The sequence below is a fragment of the Podarcis erhardii genome (assembly GCF_964252035.2).
Source record: "Podarcis erhardii genome assembly, chromosome: 12".
NCBI lineage: Eukaryota > Metazoa > Chordata > Lepidosauria > Squamata > Lacertidae > Podarcis > Podarcis erhardii.
Genome location: NC_138513.1, coordinates 20,689,501 through 20,709,260, shown reverse-complemented (window position 1 = coordinate 20,709,260; position 19,760 = coordinate 20,689,501). Strand labels below are relative to the sequence as shown.

Sequence of the window (19,760 nt, the reverse complement as noted above, 5' to 3'; positions counted from 1 at the left end):
GCAAGACCCACATAAAGCATTTTGGAGTAGCTCAGGTGAGAGGCACCAGAGCATGGACAACTAAGGCCCAACTATCTTAGTTCAGGAACAGATATAACTGGATGATTAGCGCCCATCTAGCCTTTTATTGCTTCCAGACCCCTGTCCAAAACCTTCCTGGCTTCTCCAGATTCAGATGGAGCGGATAGAGTTATGTGTCATCAGCATACCAATGACACCATGCTTCAGATCTCCAGATGACATCTCCCAAGGGTTTTTCCAATAGATATTAAACAGGACAGGGATGTCTTCAGTTGTTATAGCTATAGCAGTACCCAGAATTTATCACCTGATTGTGTTTCTGTAAATAAAATGAAAGGGGTGTGTGGAGATGATATGGAGCTCATGTTATGGGAAATAAACTACAACCAGCATGTGTTGTTCCAATGTGCATTAGAATGGTGAGCACTACACATGGATAAACAACCGGAGACTGATGTATACTAACTGGGCACCTGAAGAGCCAAAGCACAAAATAGCCTGTGTATTCATGGACCTTGAGGGTCATTGGAAAACAGGAACTTGCAATGAAACATACTTATTTATCTGTGAGCAGCATCATGGTAAGCAAAGAAATATCTCTCTTTTAATGTGGGGCACAGCACTCTAATTCCAATAAGGTCTCCATTTCAACACAGAGCTGAGATCTGTACTCTAGACACTGATCTGATAGCATCTTGATAAAACAGTTTATTCTGATTTTGGAGTATACAATTCTGAACACAGAAATCACTTTCGCCCAGTGTGTTGCTATCTATATAGATATTTTTCAGTTCCTTTTATAGGAACACCATCTACCACTCCCACCATAGGTGGAAATATGTGCCTTTATGTTGCTGTTTTTGCAGCTCCAGCACTTTGGGAAGAGATTGGGAGTTTATATGTGATAAGATCACTGGTGGTGTAATGACACCTCAAAATTATTCTTCCACCCTTGCAAAAATTGTTTTCACAGGCAGCTTGCTCCATATTCTTTCATAGTGCAAGACAAACTGGGGGCGGGGGGGAGAGAGAGAGATTAATTTCCAACTTTCACACACTCTCTCTCTCTCTATATATATATATTTGATGACTTATTGTTGAAATGCCTCCAGTGAAATACATCAGAACTTGGAATTCTTAGGAATCGTTCAGCTTCAAGTGAGAATAGCATAAAACACCCAAGGACAACATCCTGATACTTACAAACAAAAACAACACGTTACTACCTTCCTATGCATTTGATTGATTGATTGATTGATTGTGGCTGCAACAACCTAATTTTGTGTGTGTGTGTGAATTCACACACATTTAATCCCCTGCGTTAGTGCCTGAGGGCCCTGCTCTTGCCACTTACCACCTGGCCTGGGGCGGGGCCTGAAGCCTCACAAGGACTGCTTGCTGCTTGCTGCCTGCTGCCCAGGAGGACTCCCCTGTGTGAGTGCCTAAGGGCCCTGCTCCTTCCTGCCACCTGGCCCAGGGCAGGGCCTGAAGCCTCACAAGGACTGCTGTGCTCTGTTGTCCAGGAGGACTCCCCTGTGTGAGTGCCTGAGGGCCCTGCTCTTGCCACTTACCACCTGGCCCAGGGCGGGGCCTGGCAGGCCTCACTAGGACAGTTGCTGTTACTGCTGGAGGGGCACAGATTGTTTTTAAAATGTTTTTTAAAAATTTCTTTTGAATTTTTTGTATGTGGGGGGTGGGGGTGGGATGGATGTTTGGTTGGGCTTGGGGAATTTTTTTGATTTTGATGTTGTCAGGGAACTGCCATCGGAGGAACAGGTGGTGGAAAGGCTCCAGGAGAATAGGAGAGATTCTGCAGCAGAAGAAGGAACCAGTAGGGGGAGAGCAGGAGCTCCGGAGGAAGGGGAGTCGGAGGGGAGGCTCTGGGATACTTCCAGTGAGAATAGTGAAGAGGTAACAAGACCCCCCTTAGGAACTCCCACCCTTCGCCGGAAACTGTCACGCAGAGAGTCCCGGAGGCGCATGTCCGTCAAACAGCTTTTATGCTGGAGTAAATTCCGTAGACGCCCACTGTCAGATACTACCAGCGACTGACGGAGTCATGCTTTGGGGGGCTCCGTTAGTGACTCGGTTTGGTTGACCAGCCAAACACCAGAGGGATCAAGCTTTTACGCACAAGCAGCTCATTATCCCATCACAGCAATCTGACAGTCTTTGAAAGCGGCTTGTGCAAGCAGAGGGCATCATGAGTGAACCAGCCGGAACCGGAGGAGCTGGAGCTGGAGCAGGTCCAAGCCTGGAAGAAAGGTACAGGGCGTTGGAGGTCCAGCTCGCGCTGCAAACGGCGAGGCTCGAGGAGAGGAGGGCTCAAGATGCGGATAAGGGGAGAACCACCCCACTTGCCAGAAAGGTGCCTGGATTGGTGCAGAAATTTGGGGGGGATCCCAGGAACTATCAAGCCTTTAGGACAGAGATGCAATATGCTCTCAATCTACTGTTTGATGACTTCCCCGATGAGAACTCTAGAGTGGCGTATGTGATTGGCCATCTAGAGGGAGAGGCGAAGGACTGGATTCGACCCCTGATGGCAGCCAATAATGAAATCTTAAAGGACACAATGAAGTTTTTTTGCGCCATGGACTTGATGTTTTCCAGCGAGATTGAGCAGGGGGTGGTGCGCAGGCAGTTAATGGCGTGTAAACAGGGGAGCCGATCTGTACGTGAGTACTGGACTGAGTTCACCATGCTGATTCATAGACTGGGGTGGGACCTTGCGAGTGAACCAATTCAAATGCTGTTTGAAGAAGGGCTCTCTCCGGCAGTGAAAGATGAACTTTCCCGGGTGCCTAGGGCGGAGTCTATGGATCAGCTGACTAAATCTGCGCTGTCCATAGGGGCGCGCCAGGAGGCAAGAGCTTTGGAAAAGCGGGAAGGAAAGGGGGAACGTTGGAAGGACTTCCGCATTCCAGAGATTCCGGAGCAGCCTTTCCCGCCAGCAGAGCCGATGGAACTTGGAACAGCGCGCGCGCAGTTTCAAACACCAGTGAAGGGCGGAAGAAGGAGGGAAAGAGCGCCAAGAGATGTTATCTCTGCCAACAGCCAGGTCACTTTGCCAGAGTCTGTCCGCAAAGGAAGGAATGGCAAGGGATGGTGGGAACTGTTGGGGGGAAGGAGGAAGGAGAAATCACGGAGCAAGTAAAAGCCAACGCCTGGCTGCCAACATCAGGGCACAGCAGCCAGGCCAAGGAGTAGTGAATGTGCCCACGCCGGAACCTCCAAGACCAGCGCTGGTGATAGAGGTGTTGCTGGAACTGTCAAACGGACACCCACTAAAGATAAAAGCGCTATTGGATTCAGGCAGCTCCTGTAATTTCATGAGTAAGGAGTTTGCGGCTGAACACCAGATACAGACTATCCCATTAAGTAAGCCTTTGCAGGTTACCACGATTGATGGGAGGGAACTGTTGGGAGGAGAAGTGAGCCAACAGACTGTACCAATGATAATGAGGGTGGCAAGACACACAGAACTGATAGTGTTTAACGTAGCCACCTTGGGAGGAGCTCCTATTATTTTGGGAATGAGCTGGCTGGCACTACACGATCCGCTAGTAGGCTGGCATCAGAGAGTGGTTTCCTTTGGATCAGCACATTGCCTAGAACACTGCAAGGAGGGAGAGGCTCAGGTAGGGGCCAGGGCCACTCTAGCAGGGATGGAAGTGATGGACAAGGGGGAGGTGCCACCACAATACGCTGACTTGATGGACGTCTTTAGCGAAAAGGAAGCAGATAAACTGCCCCCGCACAGACCCTTTGACTGTCAAATTACCTTACTCCCAGGAGCACAATTGCCAGTGGGCAAGCTGTATGCAATGTCAGACAGTGAGATGCAGGAGTTAAGGGAGTTTATTGACAAGAACCTCAAGCGAGGTTTCATCAGAGAGTCACGAGCGGTGGGGGGCAGCCCAGTGTTCTTTGTGGACAAAAAAAACACGAGTAAACCCAGGCTTGTATGTGATTTCAGGGCCCTAAATGCAGTGTCAGAACCAGTGACTTTCCCTATGCCTAGAATTGATGACATTCTGACACGGGTGAGAAAGGGGAAAATTTTTACCAAGCTGGACCTTAGAGGGGCATATAACTTGATACGTGTGAGAAAGGGGGATGAGTGGAAGACCACTATGTTCACCCCCTTGGGGGCCTTTGAGTACCTCGTTATGCCCTTCGGATTACAGGGGGGCTCGGCCTTTTTTCAATCATTTATGAATCACGTCCTGGGGCCATTGCTCTACAAGAACTGCGTAGCATTCTTAGATGACGTCCGGGTGTACTCAGAGAATGAGGAGCAGCATGTGCGAGATGTAAGAAAAGTACTGAGCAAACTGCGAGAAAATCGGCTGTGGGTGAAACTGGAGAAGTGTCAGTTTCATACCAGGGAGGTGGAATTCCTGGGGTACCGGTTGTCTGACAAGGGATTGGCCATGGATCCCAGCAAGGTTCAAGCGGTACTGGAATGGAAAACACCAAAGACCAAGAAGGACGTGCAAAGATTCTTGGGCTTCAGAAACTTCTATAGGAAGTTCATAAAAAACTTTGCCCATTTAACAGCGCCCATCACGGATTGTCTTAGCAGCAAGAAAAAATTTGTTTGGACGGAAGAAGCGCAGCAGGCGTTCGAACACTTAAAGCAGGCGTTTGCGTCGGAAGAGCAACTTTTGCACGTAGATCTACAACAACCAATGAGAGTGGAGACTGACGCGTCAGACAGAGCGGTGGGGGCCGTGCTTCTCCAGCCGGGAAAAGATATGTCTGAATGGAGACCATGTGCATTCTTCTCGCGGAAGTTGAACAAATCCGAGAGGAACTACACCGTATACGACCGAGAACTGCTCGCCATTCATGAAGCATTCCGGAGATGGCGGCACTTGCTGATTGGGGCGCAGCACAAGGTTCAAGTCCGAACTGACCACAAAAATCTGGAATACTGGAGAACAGCCCGAGTGCTGAACCAGAGACAAGTGAGATGGGCCCAGGAGTTCTCCAAATTCCACTTTGAGATTAGTTACGTGCCAGGCTCCGAGAACGTGAGGGCGGACGCTCTTTCCAGGAAACCTGAGTACTTAGAGGGGGAGGGAGCGCCTGAGGCAAGGCATGTAATCCCTGAAGACCGCTGGGTGTGTGGGGCGGCATTGGTGGGGCAGAGGGAACTGATAGAGGGTACTGAGAACGATGAATACGCCCAAGAGAAACTCAGAGAACTCAGGAGGACAGAGGAGAACACAGGGGGGTTTGAAGAAAAGAACGGGGCGTTGTATTACAAAGGGGCACTGTACATACCCAATGGGGAACTGAGGGGCAGAGTACTCAAGCAGTTGCATGACAGCCCCACAGCGGGGCATTTTGGACAGCACAAAACCATGTGGTTGGTTACCAGGGAGTTTTGGTGGCCCAAGGTGAGGGAGGACGTACGGGAATATGTCAGGGGTTGCGACAGGTGTCAGCGAGCGAAAGGGGAGAGGGTGGCGCCAGCGGGGCTATTACAACCCTTACCCACACCAGAAAGGCCATGGGAGGCAGTATCCATAGATTTTATGACGGACCTGCCAAAATCCAAAGGCAAAACAGCTGTCATGGTGGTGGTAGATCTATTAACTAAGATGTGTCATTTTATAGCCTGTTCACATGCGGTCACAGCGGAGGAAACCACCAAGTTGTTTGTAGAGCATATTTTCAGGTTGCATGGCGCCCCCTTGAGGGTGGTCAGCGACAGAGGGAAACAGTTTACTTCCAGGTTCTGGAGGAAACTTATGAGCTTACTGCACGTGGAACTCAATTTTTCAACTGCCCGGCACCCAGAAACTAATGGGCAAGCGGAAAGGGCAAATGGGATTTTACAACAATACCTGAGGTGTTATGTAGAAGACAGAGAAAATGATTGGGTAGATAAGTTACCTCTGGCAGAATTTGCCTACAACAATGCGGAGAACGTGTCCACAGGGATGAGTCCCTTTCTGGCAAATTATGGGTGTCATCCCCGGGCATTTCCAGGAGAAGGAGGGGAGAGGTGGAGCGTGCCGGCGGCGGAACTTTTTGTTGAAGAGATGGAAGCGATCCACCGTCAGCTTCAAATTAACTTAGAGAAAGCCAAGGAAGAATATAAGAAGCAAGCAGACAGAAATAGGAGGGAAGGTGAAACTATAAGGGTGGGAAACCGGGTGTGGCTATCCACCCAAGGACTACCGTTCAAGGGAGGGAGTAAAAAGTTGAGACCCAAAAGATTGGGACCCTTTGAGGTCATACAGCAGGTCAACCCAGTAGCATTCAAACTCAGACTGCCCAGTCACATGAAATTGCACCCAGTATTTCACAGGTCATTACTGTCGCCGTACCGAGAGGGACGTGAGTGGGGGGAGCGTGAGAGAGAGGTCACCCAAACGCCCGTGATCGAAGAGAGAGAAAGCGACATGAACGTGGCAGGAATCATTGATTCCAGGTGGAAGGGGAATCAGGTGGAATATCTGGTAGAATGGGAGGGGGAAGTAGAGTCGGAAAACACTTGGGTACCAGCAGAGGTAGTCAACGACGAGGTTTTAATAGAAACATTTCATCAGCGTTTCCCCCCAAAAACGCAACCCGTGGCACGATTTAGAAGGGAACACTTTGGGACCACCGATGAGGAAGGGGAGTTTGAAGGGTTCCCAGAGTCAGGGGTGGGTGAGGAAGCCGACTCCGACGAAGAAGAGGAAGATGGGGAGAGAGACGGTACGCTGTGGCTAGAAGTGTTTGAATCCTCGGACGACGAGGAGAGTTCCTTCAGGGGCTTTCCGCCCTCACCGCCAGTGGGAGAGGAGGTGGGGGGGTGAAGGGGGCCCTGGGGGGGAGGTGGATGTCAGGGAACTGCCATCGGAGGAACAGGTGGTGGAAAGGCTCCAGGAGAATAGGAGAGATTCTGCAGCAGAAGAAGGAACCAGTAGGGGGAGAGCAGGAGCTCCGGAGGAAGGGGAGTCGGAGGGCAGGCTCTGGGATACTTCCAGTGAGAATAGTGAAGAGGTAACAAGACCCCCCTTAGGAACTCCCACCCTTCGCCGGAAACTGTCACGCAGAGAGTCCCGGAGGCGCATGTCCGTCAAACAGCTTTTATGCTGGCGTAAATTCCGTAGACGCCCACTGTCAGATACTACCAGCGACTGACGGAGTCATGCTTTGGGGGGCTCCGTTAGTGACTCGGTTTGGTTGACCAGCCAAACACCAGAGGGATCAAGCTTTTACGCACAAGCAGCTCATTATCCCATCACAGATGTTTTTGTAATTTTTACAGTTTTTTTGTTTGTATTGTTTTATTGGTTTTGTTTGTTTGTCTGTTTGTTTAAGGTGTTATTTTGTTCTTAAGGGGAGGGGTCAGGGCCGCCAGGGAGTGGGCCCCAGCCCACAAAATGGCTGGGGCATGTTCCACAGGGGGGGATGCACTGGGACAACCGATCTCAGTGATCACGGGTAGGAGGAGGAGTTACGCTAAGACTAGACCATGTCATTACAGAGGAGGCAGGTTTAGTCGTTGTCTGAGGACTATTCCTGCCTCCGGGTCTGGTCCTGATTGGATGGATACTAGAATCAGCAAGGGATACCCACATGACCTGAAGGTGCTGCTGTGCAATGCCAGGTCAATGATTCACAAGACCACTGCCATCCATGACTTGATCATGGATGGAGGACTTGACCTGGCATGTGTAACAGAGACTTGGTTGGATGAAGCAGATGGGCCTGTCCTTGCCACTGCTTGTCCACCAGGTTTCTCTTACGCACAGCAACCCAGGTCATGTTTGCAGTGATTTTTAGGAAGTCATTAGTTTGCACCAGGCGTCCTATTGGGAAGACCCAGTTTTCCGAGTGCATGTTCTGGAAGTTGGGCAATAGGGGCAGTACAGGATTCCTTTTGGTGTACCGACCTCCCTGCTGCACCAAGGATTCCCTGCCCGAGCTGCTTCAGGTCGTGGCGGATGTTCTCCTGGAGACACCTAGTTTGGTCGTCCTAGGGGATTTTAACATCCATGCCGACACAACCTTACAAGGGGCCGCTTGGGACTTTGTGGAAAGCATGGCCTCCATGGGGCTGTCCCTGAATAAGTCTGGCCCAACCCATAGCCACGGACATGCCTTGGACCTGGGGTTTACCTCTATGGATGTTGGTGATCTGACACTAAGTAAAAGCGAAACGAAAGAAGTGCCATGGTCAGATCACTTCCTGGTGCAACTGGACTTCTCTGCAACCCATCCCCTCTGCAGGGAGGTGGGACCAATTCAGATGGTCCGCCCCCGCCACTTAATGGATCCAAATGGTTTCCAGAGAGTGGTAGGGGATGCTTTATCCCATGTTGATGGCCTTTCAGCTGATTCCCTGGTGGCCCGCTGGAATGTGTAGTTAACCAGGGCTATTGATTGTTTGGCTCCGAAGCGCCCTCTCCGATTGCAAAGAGCCCGGACAGCCCCGTGGTTTTCCACAGATCTGAGGGCAATGAAACAATCGTTGAGACGGCTAGAGCACCGGTGGTGGATAACTCATTCTGAATCTGACCAGACACAGGTTAGAGCTCAACGTCGAGCCTACCAAGTGGCAATAGCGACGGCGAAGAAGAATTTCTTCACCGCCTCTATTGAATCTGCAGAAAACAGTAGCAGGAGACTTTTTCAGGTGGTTCACAATTTAGCGGAACCACCTGCAACATTGGGGCCCAGTACGGGCCACATGTTCTCCTGCAATGATTTTGCAAAGTTTTTTGCAGATAAAATCGCTCAGATTCGGGAAGAAGTAGACTCCACCGTGGGAGCAGGGCCGGGGCGGGAGAGTGCTAGAGTTTTGTCTAGTCAAGTGGGATCAATTCCTTTTTTTTTTAAATTTTTTTTTTATTTTTATTCGAAAAAAGATTCATATTACATATCAAACATATACAATTAAAGGTACAAAAAGAAAAAAAAAAGGAAAAAAAAGAAGAAAAAGAGAAAGAAAAGATAACGCGTTCAAAAGAAGAAAAAGAAAAAAAAAGAAGAGAGAAAAGAAAAGAAAAAAACAGTAAACGACAGACTTCCGTTCAACTTGGTCCAGGAATTATACAACCATTATATATTCTTTGCAGTAGAACCTACATTAGTACTATACATCGGAGGTATTAATTATCATCTGCTGTTATGTTACCAATACCCATATTGTTCTCAACATAAATTAAAAATTTCTTCCAATCATCTTTAAGTTTCGTTGTATTATTTTGCCTTATTTTCTGTGTTAATCTCGCTAATTCTATATATTGAAATAATTTCACTTGCCACTCTCCAATCGTGGGACTCTCAGGGGATTTCCAATTTTGTGCAATTAAGATCCTCGCAGCGGCTGTTGCGTACTGGAAAAAGGTTTGATCTGGTTTTTTTATTTCCTCCTCAACCATGCCCAAAAGAAACAACTCGGGTGTTTTGGGGAAGTTGTACTTTAAGATTTTTTTCAATTCGTCGTATATCCTACCCCAGAATTCCTTCACTACCTCACAGGTCCACCATAAATGGAAGAAGGTCCCAATCTTATCTTTGCATCTCCAGCAATTACTGTCAACAGTTTTATACATCTTTCCTAACTTTGCTGGGGTCAGGTACCAGCGGTACATCATTTTCTCTAGATTTTCTCGGAGGGTTGCACACAGTGTGAATTTCATACCCTTCCTCCAAAGTGTCTGCCATTTATTATAGTCTATATTATGTCCAAGGTCTCTATCCCACTTTACCATCGCACCCTTCACCAAGTCCTCTCTTGTGTCCCATTCCAATAGTTGTTTGTATAATTTGGAAAGGTGTTTTTCGTTACTCTCTAAAATTTCCACCTGAAATCTTGATTTTTTATCCCTCATCCCCAGTTTCTTGTGCTCAGACCACAGTGCATTAATCTGATGGAAGTGAAACCACTCTTTTATCTTATCTTTCAACTCCTCATAGGACTTCACCTTCCAACCTTCTTCTGTCTTAGTTAAAAGGTCCTCATAGGTCCACCTTTCCCCCGTCATATTTAACTTTTTAATTTTAATAATATCCACTGGGGAGAGCCACCAAGGGGTCCCTTCTTCCATCAGTTTTTTATGTCTATTCCACACCTCCAATAGTGCACCTCTGATTATATGACTAGAAAACCCTCTGTGAACCTCACCTTTCTTTTGCCATAAATAGGCGTGCCACCCAAACCTAATGTCAAAACCCTCCAAATCCAATAAATCAGTATTTCTAAGGGTGGCCCATTCCTTTACCCAACTTAAACAGGCTGCCTCATAATATAACCTTATATTCGGCACTGCAAAACCACCTTTCTCTCTAACGTCAGTCAGATATTTAAATTTTATCCTGGCTCTCTTCCCTTGCCAGATGAACTTAGTCAAGAGTTTTTGCCAGTTCCCAAAGCGGGTGGTACCTCTAATTATTGGGATGTTTTGGAACAAAAACAGTAGCCTTGGAAGGATACACATTTTAATCGCCGCCATCCTCCCTGTCCACGAAAGCTTCAACCTGTGCCAGGTGTCCAAATCTTTTTTAATTTCCTGCCAAATCTTGTCATAGTTATCTTCAACCAAATTTATATTTTTCGGGGATAGCCAAATTCCCAAATATTTTATCTTATTCACAATTTTTATTCCAGTCTTTTGTTCCAGTTGGGCTTTATCCTCATTGGCCAGGTTCTTTATTAGAATTTTTGTTTTCTTCCTATTCAGTCTAAATCCTGACAATCTGCCGAATTCCTCCAATAGTTCTATCACCTTGCATGTGCTGTCCATTGGTTCCTCCAAGGATAAGACTAGGTCATCGGCATATGCCTTCAACTTAAATTCTTTCTTTCCAATTCTTATCCCCTTCACTCCCACTGCATCTCTTATTCTATTTGCAATAACTTCCAAGACCATTATAAATAACAGGGGGGATAAGGGACAACCCTGCCTTGTACCTTTCCCGATCTTAAATGGTTTGGACAAGTTGTTGTTTATAATCAGCATGGCCTGTTGTTCCGAATATATCGCTTTAATACCCTTCAAATATGGGCCTTCTATACCTGCCTTTTCCAAACATAGTGATAAGAATTCCCAGGAGACATTGTCAAATGCCTTTTCGGCATCTATAAAAATTAATGCTGCTGGAATGTCTATCCTTGTATCTAAATATTCAATAATATTTAATATATGACGAACATTATCTTTCTGGTGCCTGTTCGGGAGGAACCCCGCTTGATCTTTATGTATGTGTTTCGTTAATACCTTCTTAAGTCTGCTTGCCATAATATCGGCAAAGATCTTATAATCGTTATTGAGCAGAGAGATTGGCCTGTAATTTTTAATATCTGTTTTCTCAGTTTCTGATTTTGGAACCAGAGTTATATATGCCTCCTTCCAGGAGCCGGGAAATTTCCCTCCCTGGAGAATATTATTAATTAGGTCTCTAAGTACCGGAGCGAGGAGTTCCCCTAATATTTTATAATATTTTGAGGACAGACCATCCGGCCCGGGGGCCTTTCCATTTTTCATTCTATTTATAGCCTCCTTAACTTCATTTACTGTGATCTCCTTATTTAATTGTGTTCTGTCCTCTTCCATTATGTATTTTCCTCTATCCTGCTCCAGGTAACTTTCAATTTCTAAACTATCTTCCGTTCCTCTCTCATACAACTTTTCAAAAAACTGAACGAACCTTTTTCCTATTTCATCTGGGTCTTCTATGATGTTATCTTCCGTTATTATTTTACTTATCACATTCTGCTTCTTTCTTTTTCTCAACTGCCATGCAAGTAATTTTCCCATTTTATTTGCCGATTCAAAATACCTCTGCTTCATATATTTAATTCTCCAGTCTAATTCTTGATTTAATATAGCTGAGTATTGGGCCTGTAACACATTCGCGCCTCCAAAGTGGGATCAATTCCAATCTGTTACCTCCGAGGATGTGGACAGGCTGCTTGGACGAGTGAAGCCAACCACCTGTCTCCTGGATCCTTGCCCATCCTGGCTTATAAAAGCTAGCCGGGAAGGACTGAGCGATGGGCTTTGTGGGGTGGTGAATGCTTCCCTCCATGAGGGAGCCTTCCCAGACCCGCTGAAAGAGGCGGTTATTAAACCACTTCTTAAAAAACCATCTTTAGATGCGGCCACGATGGCCAACTATTGCCCAGTCTCAAATCTTCCATTCTTGGGCAAGGTGATTGAGCGAGTGGTTGCTGAACAACTCCAGGCACGCCTGGAAGAAGCGGACCATTTGGATCCCTTCCAGTCGGGATTCAGGCCTCATCATGGGACTGAAACTGCCTTGGTCGCACTGGTTGATGATCTCCGGCGGGCTAGGGACAAAAGTGAGAGCTGTTTCCTAGTTTTGCTGGATCTCTCAGCGGCGTTTGATACCATCGACCATAACATCCTTCTGGACTGTCTAGAGGGGCTGGGAGCTGGGGGCACTGTCATACAGTGGTTCCGCTCCTTCCTCCTGGGCCGTGTTCAGAAAGTGGTGGTGGGGGATGAGTGTTCAGACCCCTGGGCTCTCACTTGTGGGGTGCCTCAGGGTTCTGTCCTCTCCCCCATGCTTTTCAACATTTACATGCAGCCTCTGGGAGAGATCATCAGGAGGTTTGGGCTGGGCGTTCATCAGTATGCAGATGATACCCAGCTCTACCTTTCTTTTAAATCAGAACCAGTGAAGGCGGTGAAGGTCCTGTGTGAGTGTCTGGAGGCGGTTGGAGGATGGATGGCGGCTAACAGATTGAGGTTGAATCCTGACAAGACAGAAGTACTGTTTTTGGGGGACAGGAGGCGGGCAGGTGTCGAGGACTCCCTGGTCCTGAATGGGGTAACTGTGCCTGCCCCTGAAGGACCAGGTGCACAGCCTGGGAGTCATTTTGGACTCACAGCTGTCCATGGAGGCACAGGTCAAATCTGTATCCAGGGCAGCTGTTTACCAGCTCCATCTGGTACATAGGCTGAGACCCTATCTGCCTGCGGACTGTCTCGCCAGAGTGGTGCATGCTCTGGTTATCTCCCGCTTGGACTACTGCAATGCGCTCTACGTGGGGCTACCTTTGAAGGTGACTCAGAAACTACAACTAATCCAGAATGCGGCAGCTAGACTGGTGACTGGGGGCGGCCGCCGAGACCATATAACACCGGTCTTGAAAGACCTACATTGGCTCCCAGTACGTTTCCAAGCACAATTCAAAGTGTTGGTGCTGACCTTTAAAGCCCTAAACGGCCTTGGTCCAGTATACCTGAAGGAGCATTTCCACCCCCATCGTTCTGCCCGGACGCTGAGGTCCAGCGCTGAGGGCCTTCTGGCGGTTCCCTCATTGTGAGAAGCAAAGGTACAGGGAACCAGGCAGAGGGCCTTCTCGGTAGTGGAGCCCACCCTGTGGAACACCCTTCCAGCAGATGTCAAAGCGATAAACAACTACCTGACATTCATAAGACATCTTAAGGCAGCCCTGTTCAGGGAAGTTTTAACGTGTGATATTTTAGTGTATTTTTGGTTTCTATGGAAGCCGCCCAGAGTGGCTGGGGAAACCCAGCCAGATGGGCGGGGTATAAATAAATAAATTATTATTATTATTATTATTATTATTATTATTATTAATAATAATAATAATAATTCTCTTCCATTGTATTTTCTTCTTTGTTTCTTTAGTTCCTATATGTTATGGAATCATACGTTTTTGATTAAAGAAATAAAAATAAGTATTTAGATTTTGGGGTTGGCTTTCTATGTAAAATCATTCCCTCTGATTAAAAGCTTGACATGTCAATCACAGCAGAGCTCCCTCTCCTTGTCTCCACATCTCTCTGGTGTTTGCTCTCCCTTCTCCCATCATCTGGTATGCTAAAGGTAATTTTGCTTTCAACAGCCACCTGTCTGCAGCAGTTTCTTTAAATGTTTGGCTTGCCGTGGCACAGTGGGGTCCACTGTGGCACAGTGTGCGAACTTGTACAGATCCCATATCCCCTTTTATAAGCCAAAGGGGTATCGTGCTTTGCCTCATGACTCAGGACCTGTCTAAACCTTAAGCACTCCCCTTATATTTCTAGGTTTCTAAGATGCCTTTATTTTTAAAAAAGAAAACTACTTGCTTTATAACAGGTGCATTCCCAACGGAGGCACCACAGCTGCCAGGAAAATGCCCTCCTCCAACAAAAGACAACGGGAGAGCTTGGGTTCCTTTTCGGGCTCATTGCTATAAATTCTACCCTGCTTGGGAATCTTGGTGGCAAGCGATCATCAGATGTTCTTATTTTGGTGAGTGTCATTTTGAAAAAGGAATTGTTTTACAAATGAGAATGGTAGGAAGAAAAATGGTACAGCCCATGGCATGCAGGAAATTCTTTCTTTCTGGCACAATCCAATAATAAAAAGTTTTATTATCAAAATAATACTGAGAATAATGTGTTACAGATCTGGTATCAGGGATCAGCACCAACAACCATTTGCTGATGGCCTGAGTTCCCTGAACACCAGCCAGTCTTCCTCTCCTTGCCCAATCCCAAAGCATTGTTGGTGCAGCCAAAAACCCCTGTTGCCATGGCTCACCTTTTGATTCCTCCATAATGCCTCTGGGGCCAGATAGAATGTTCCTTCCCTGGGGCCACAGAAGCCCCATGGGAGAATTTAAATAGTCCTTTCCTGCTACACTGGCTTTTTGCCACTGGCGGCACACAATGAAAGAAAGATGGGCCAGGGGCAAAAGAAAAGCAGAGGAGAGCTCAAGCAAGCAGACTTGGCCCTACCTGGGAAGGAGTCTTCATCATCTGTGCCTTCACTGCCCTGGACAGGGCCTTTGCCACTTCACCATGCCTGCCAGGGGACATCACTGTTGCCAAGAAAAGACCAGCAAGAGCTGCAGAGGGTCCTGTCAAACCTGGCATTGTTCTGCCAGTGTGGCACCATTCAATTCTTGTTCTCATATGTTGGAGGTCTTACCTGTCCTTCAGCATAAGTTCCCAGGTCAGGTTACAACAATACAAAGTTAAAACCAGCCCTGAGATTTGTGGGATGTAAAACACATAGCTGTCAAGTACAACATTCCTAGAGTGGGCATACAAGGGGACAAACTTCCTCTGCATGTGACTAGAGGTGGGCGTTGCCTTACCTGCCCATGTAACAAAAAGGGCAAGGCAGGGAGCACACTTCCTCCTTGGCTTTTCTCTCTCTGACTCCATTCATCAAGAAGCAACATCTCTTCAGCTAGAGATGCCCTGTTGGCTTTCAGCCAAAAAGGGACAAAGGAACTCTCTCCCTATGGGATAGATTCCATGTGTACATATTTTGTAACCTAAGTCTGCCTTCAGGGATCCAATTGTGAACTGAATGATACTGTGAGTAAACTTCTTTTTACTGACTTTAAATAAGATTGTCATGTCTATTCTTTTTAAGAGGGACAAAAGGAGATTACCAGGAATCTATATTAATAAGCTTAAACAAGCTTGCAACAAAGCTAACTGCTGTGTGTTTAAAAAGAGGAATGCACTCTGCTAAGTAAAGGGACTTACTAACGCAAGTTATATGAAGAATACTATTTAACAGTATATCCTCTCCTGCCTCCCTGAACGTTCCCACAAGATTTACATACATCAGGTGTGAAAAGCCAGGGGAAAGAGAGGCACCATCATATGGCAGAAGTGATAAAATGAAGGTGCAAGAGGACATATCTATGTGGAAAGAGAATTCCACAACTTAGGGCCATAGGCCTGTTCTCTGTTGGGCTGCCATTCCTTGCACTTCCAAGGTCAGTGGAATTAGCAAAATGGCAATCTGAGAGTATTTATACTGAAGAGATCAGTTTCCGATACTTGAGGCCTGCACTATTTAGGGTTTTTAACACAAATGGGATCACCTTGAAATGTGTCTAGAAATGAAAGGGCTACCTAGACAGATGTTTTAAATTAGGCTGTGTCAGTTCTAAATGGAACCTCAGCCAATCATCTGCCAGTTCCATCCATCCATCTCCACCAGTTCATATTGCTGAATATACTACTATTTCTGCTGCTGCTGCAATATTTCTCTGAAGAAAACTTGTATCCTGTTTCAAACTGATTGACCAATAAATTCTATTTGATATAAGAATGGGTTAATCCGAGTTCCTCGTACTCAGTAAACATGACATCAAAGCCACACAGGCACCCCACTAATATAAATACTTTGAAAGGGTATCATCTTTCTCTCCAGAGAACTGAGGTGATTTTTTTCCCTTTTATGTGTAATTAGAAATACAGAGTGAAAAACGTTTTCAGTACTGGAGCTCAGGATTTTTGTGAACCATCTGATTTGTAAAAATGACATTTCTATTGAATGTTTGATCAAGTGATTTTCTTTAATTGTTAATTATTATTTTCTACAAATGGGTAGGTTACAATGATCCTTCTCCAATAGAAATTATGCAATAGAATAGCAGTCACAAGCATTTGAAAGAAAGATATACCGTATTTTTCGCTCTATAAGACTCACCAGACCACAAGACGCACCTAGTTTTTGGAGGAGGAAAACAATAAAAAAAATATTCTGAATCTCAGAAGCCAGAACAGCAAGAGGGATCGCTGCGCAGTGAAAGCAGCAATCCCTTTTGCTGTTCTGGCTTCTGGGATAGCTGCACAGCCTGCATTCGCTCTATAAGACGCACACACATTTCCCCTTACTTTTTAGGAGGGAAAAGGTGAGTCTTATAGAGCAAAAAATGCGGTATATATTTTCTCTAAATATTCAGAACTTCATATTGCTGCCAGTGCTGGATAGTGATTCATTGGTCTTATCTTGTTAGGCAGTCTTTTTCAAGGAGAAGATAACTTTTTAATGAGTTTACTTTATTCCTGTGGTATATTTCCTAGGTGGCACCTTGGCTTCAATAGAAGATTTAGCTGAACTGGATTTTTTGTTGGAGTACACTCAGCAATTCAGCAAGGAAGAATTTTGGATTGGATTGTTCAAAAATATAGATGGTAATTGTTTAACACTCAATATTTATATACATAATAAATGTATTATCTGTATTTATGCAAAAGTGTCCTCAAATATGACACACATTTCCTTTGGAGGGGGGAGTTTAGATGTAAAAGAGCTCAGCAGCAAAAGCCATCGGTTGTAAGTGAATGATGCTTGCATCTTCTTGGCAAGCATTCAGGAAAAAGGAAAAAGCTCACCAATTATCTGAGAATTCATCAACTAGATGGTAAACAGTAGTATAGGAAACATCTATGCCATGGGTCAGCAAACTAAGGCCCAGAGGCTGGGGCTAGCCCAATTGCCTTCTGGATCCGGCCCACAGACGGTCCAGGAATTGCCGCATGAATTGGCATGGGGATTCTGATTGTTCGGGCTGCCCCATTCCCCACCCCCTCACACATACCATGGCGGCGCCTCCTCCCTTCCTCCTCCTGGCTTCTCCCTGCCCTGCCTAGAGGAGGAAGGGGGCTGGGCTGAGCCAACTGAGCGCCATTTTAAGCAGCCCCTCTCTGGAGCCAGCCCTTTCATGCGGCTCATCACCCTGCCACCACCAGCAGCAGCAGCCCCTGCCGCTCGCAAGGCACAGGTAAGCAACCACTGGGGCTCATCCGGTGCTGTGAAGAAGGGAGGGGAGAGTTGTGGGAGGGGGTTGGGTTTTTTTCAAAACATAGTTTGACCCCCCCATAAGGTCTGAGGGACAGTGGACCGGTGCCTTGCGGAAAAAGTTTGCTGACCCCTGACTATGCTTTCAAATAATCAAGCCCTGCCCCTAACCACATCTCCTTCAACTTGACTTATGCCATTACTTGAAGTTCCATCCCAGATGTCCCACTAGGCATATTGGGAAAATAAAATTTATAATTACTACATATTTTGGGAAGTGGCTTGTCCTTTTGTCCTCCGTAGGTTCAGGCATCTCTCAAGATATCATTGCCAAACTTGGCATGAGGATTCCTGAAGTTCGGGGTGACAGTTTTCATTGATGTTGGAATGCCAGACACTATTTTAAATCAAAATGGTGGTCCGAAATGTCACTATCTCCATGGGGCTAAAAAGCACTCGCCAAGCATCACCCTCTGGGAGTGGCCATCCAAGTAGAACCAGTACCACCTCAACACAGTGCCATCCACCCCTAATTTGTACAGCCACTCCAGAAGGATAGAATGGCCATGATATCGAAAGCTGCTGAGAGGCCAAGGAGAATTAACAAGGGCGTGTTTTCCCCCTCTCTCTCTTGACAAAGTCATCATACAGGGAGACCAAAACAGTTTCTGTGCCAAAACCAAACCTAAATGCTGATTGAAATGGATTTGAGCCTAAAAATCATAGCTCCCTTTTTCACCCCCATTTCACATTGGTTCAGCAGTTGAGAACAAAGGACTATGTGGTGTTAAAATGGAGGATGCTACTCAATTAACATATGCAAACTTCCTGTAACCCCATCCCAGTCTCATGACTGCATGTGATAAACTGTAAAGAATTAGATCGCCACACCGTTGCAGTGGAAATTTACAGCTAACCTCCATCTCAAGCCCTATGGAAAAACACTGGCATTCCCTTCCCTGCTGTCTTCAATACTCACATTTTTTCCAACTTTTTAATGTAACATGAAATAACTGGGAGGAGGAAATGTGATGTAGCACCTCTTTTCCCTGCCCACCTCCTGACCATAAAGGTTTTCAAAAACCAGCAGCGCAATGAAAGGGAAGCGCTGTCGCGGCTGCATTTGAGCAGCTAAACCCCGCCCCCAAGCCTCCACCTGATTGGTTGGCTCCCTGGGGGCGCGGCATGGCAGCCGGGACAACTGGGCAGGGGCCAGAACGTCCCCTGCCAACACGGGAAACAGCTCCCGCTCACAACTCCTCTCTGTAAGGAGGAGAGGCTTTTCAAAAACCCTAATTTAACATTAGCCCACTCCCCAAATTTATCCAGGCCGTGAAATCATCCAGATCAGGTGGGAACGTTGGATCACTGTCTGTGTGTACATTTGAACTGCCCTAATAAGAAAACAAATTGCCCTATTTAAAAACCATGATTTATAGGTTTCTTTGAATTGCTTGGCAGCACTGGTCACGTTCTACTAGTAAGTAATAATTCAAAAAATGGCTTTGATCTGGAGCAGTGTCAATGTTCCCACTTACCATGGCACCTCTATGTTGTCTGCACATGTGAGCCAGACAACCAGTACTTTCTTGTGATGATCCTGACGGTATGGAGTGCTGTCACTTATTTCATTTTTTTTGCTATCACTGGCAGACATTTTCTGCTGGCACCTATGGCACCAGACCCTCCTTTTTTTAAACCGAAAAGAACACTGCAGAGAACCATCCAAAATAGTACTAAATATGGGGGGGGGGGGAGTGTTGTCAGAAATCAGAGGCACTCTCCCCTTATTAGTGTGTTCAGTGTTCTGATACAATAATGGCAGTAGCTTGCATATTCCCAAACTGAAAAAGGTGAAGAGGAAAAAGGATCGCTGTAATTTTAAAACACGTTTCCATATAGTATGTTTTACAGTCATGGTGCTACTCTTCTCCTTTCTGTCATAATGCTATTTATATATTTTTATAATTAGGAGAATGGATGTGGAAGGATAAAACTCAAGTGGGTTTTGTCAACTGGAGAGGCGAAGAGCCTGCATTCAATCCTCAAGCTTTTCGGGATCAGAAATGCATTGCCATGAACAGCAATGATGGGAAATGGTTGGTTATGAACTGCCGCAAGAGTATTTCATTTATATGTAAAACACCCAAAAGTAAGTCATAAATTATTATTAAACTAAATTTTAGCCATAATTCTGA

At 46.2% G+C, this 19,760-nt stretch overlaps 1 protein-coding gene across 1 annotated transcript in view; it reads left to right on the top strand.

Moving 5' to 3' along the window:
- LOC309352957 (macrophage mannose receptor 1-like) overlaps positions 1 to 19,760 on the top strand; it is an 86,632-nt gene that overhangs the window by 59,428 nt on the left and 7,444 nt on the right. Inside the window, exons 25-28 of the mRNA XM_081881782.1 lie at positions 437 to 602; positions 14,107 to 14,262; positions 16,845 to 16,955; positions 19,535 to 19,714. Coding sequence (XP_081737908.1) covers positions 437 to 602; positions 14,107 to 14,262; positions 16,845 to 16,955; positions 19,535 to 19,714 — 613 coding nt within the window. The remainder of the gene's footprint in view (positions 1 to 436; positions 603 to 14,106; positions 14,263 to 16,844; positions 16,956 to 19,534; positions 19,715 to 19,760) is intronic.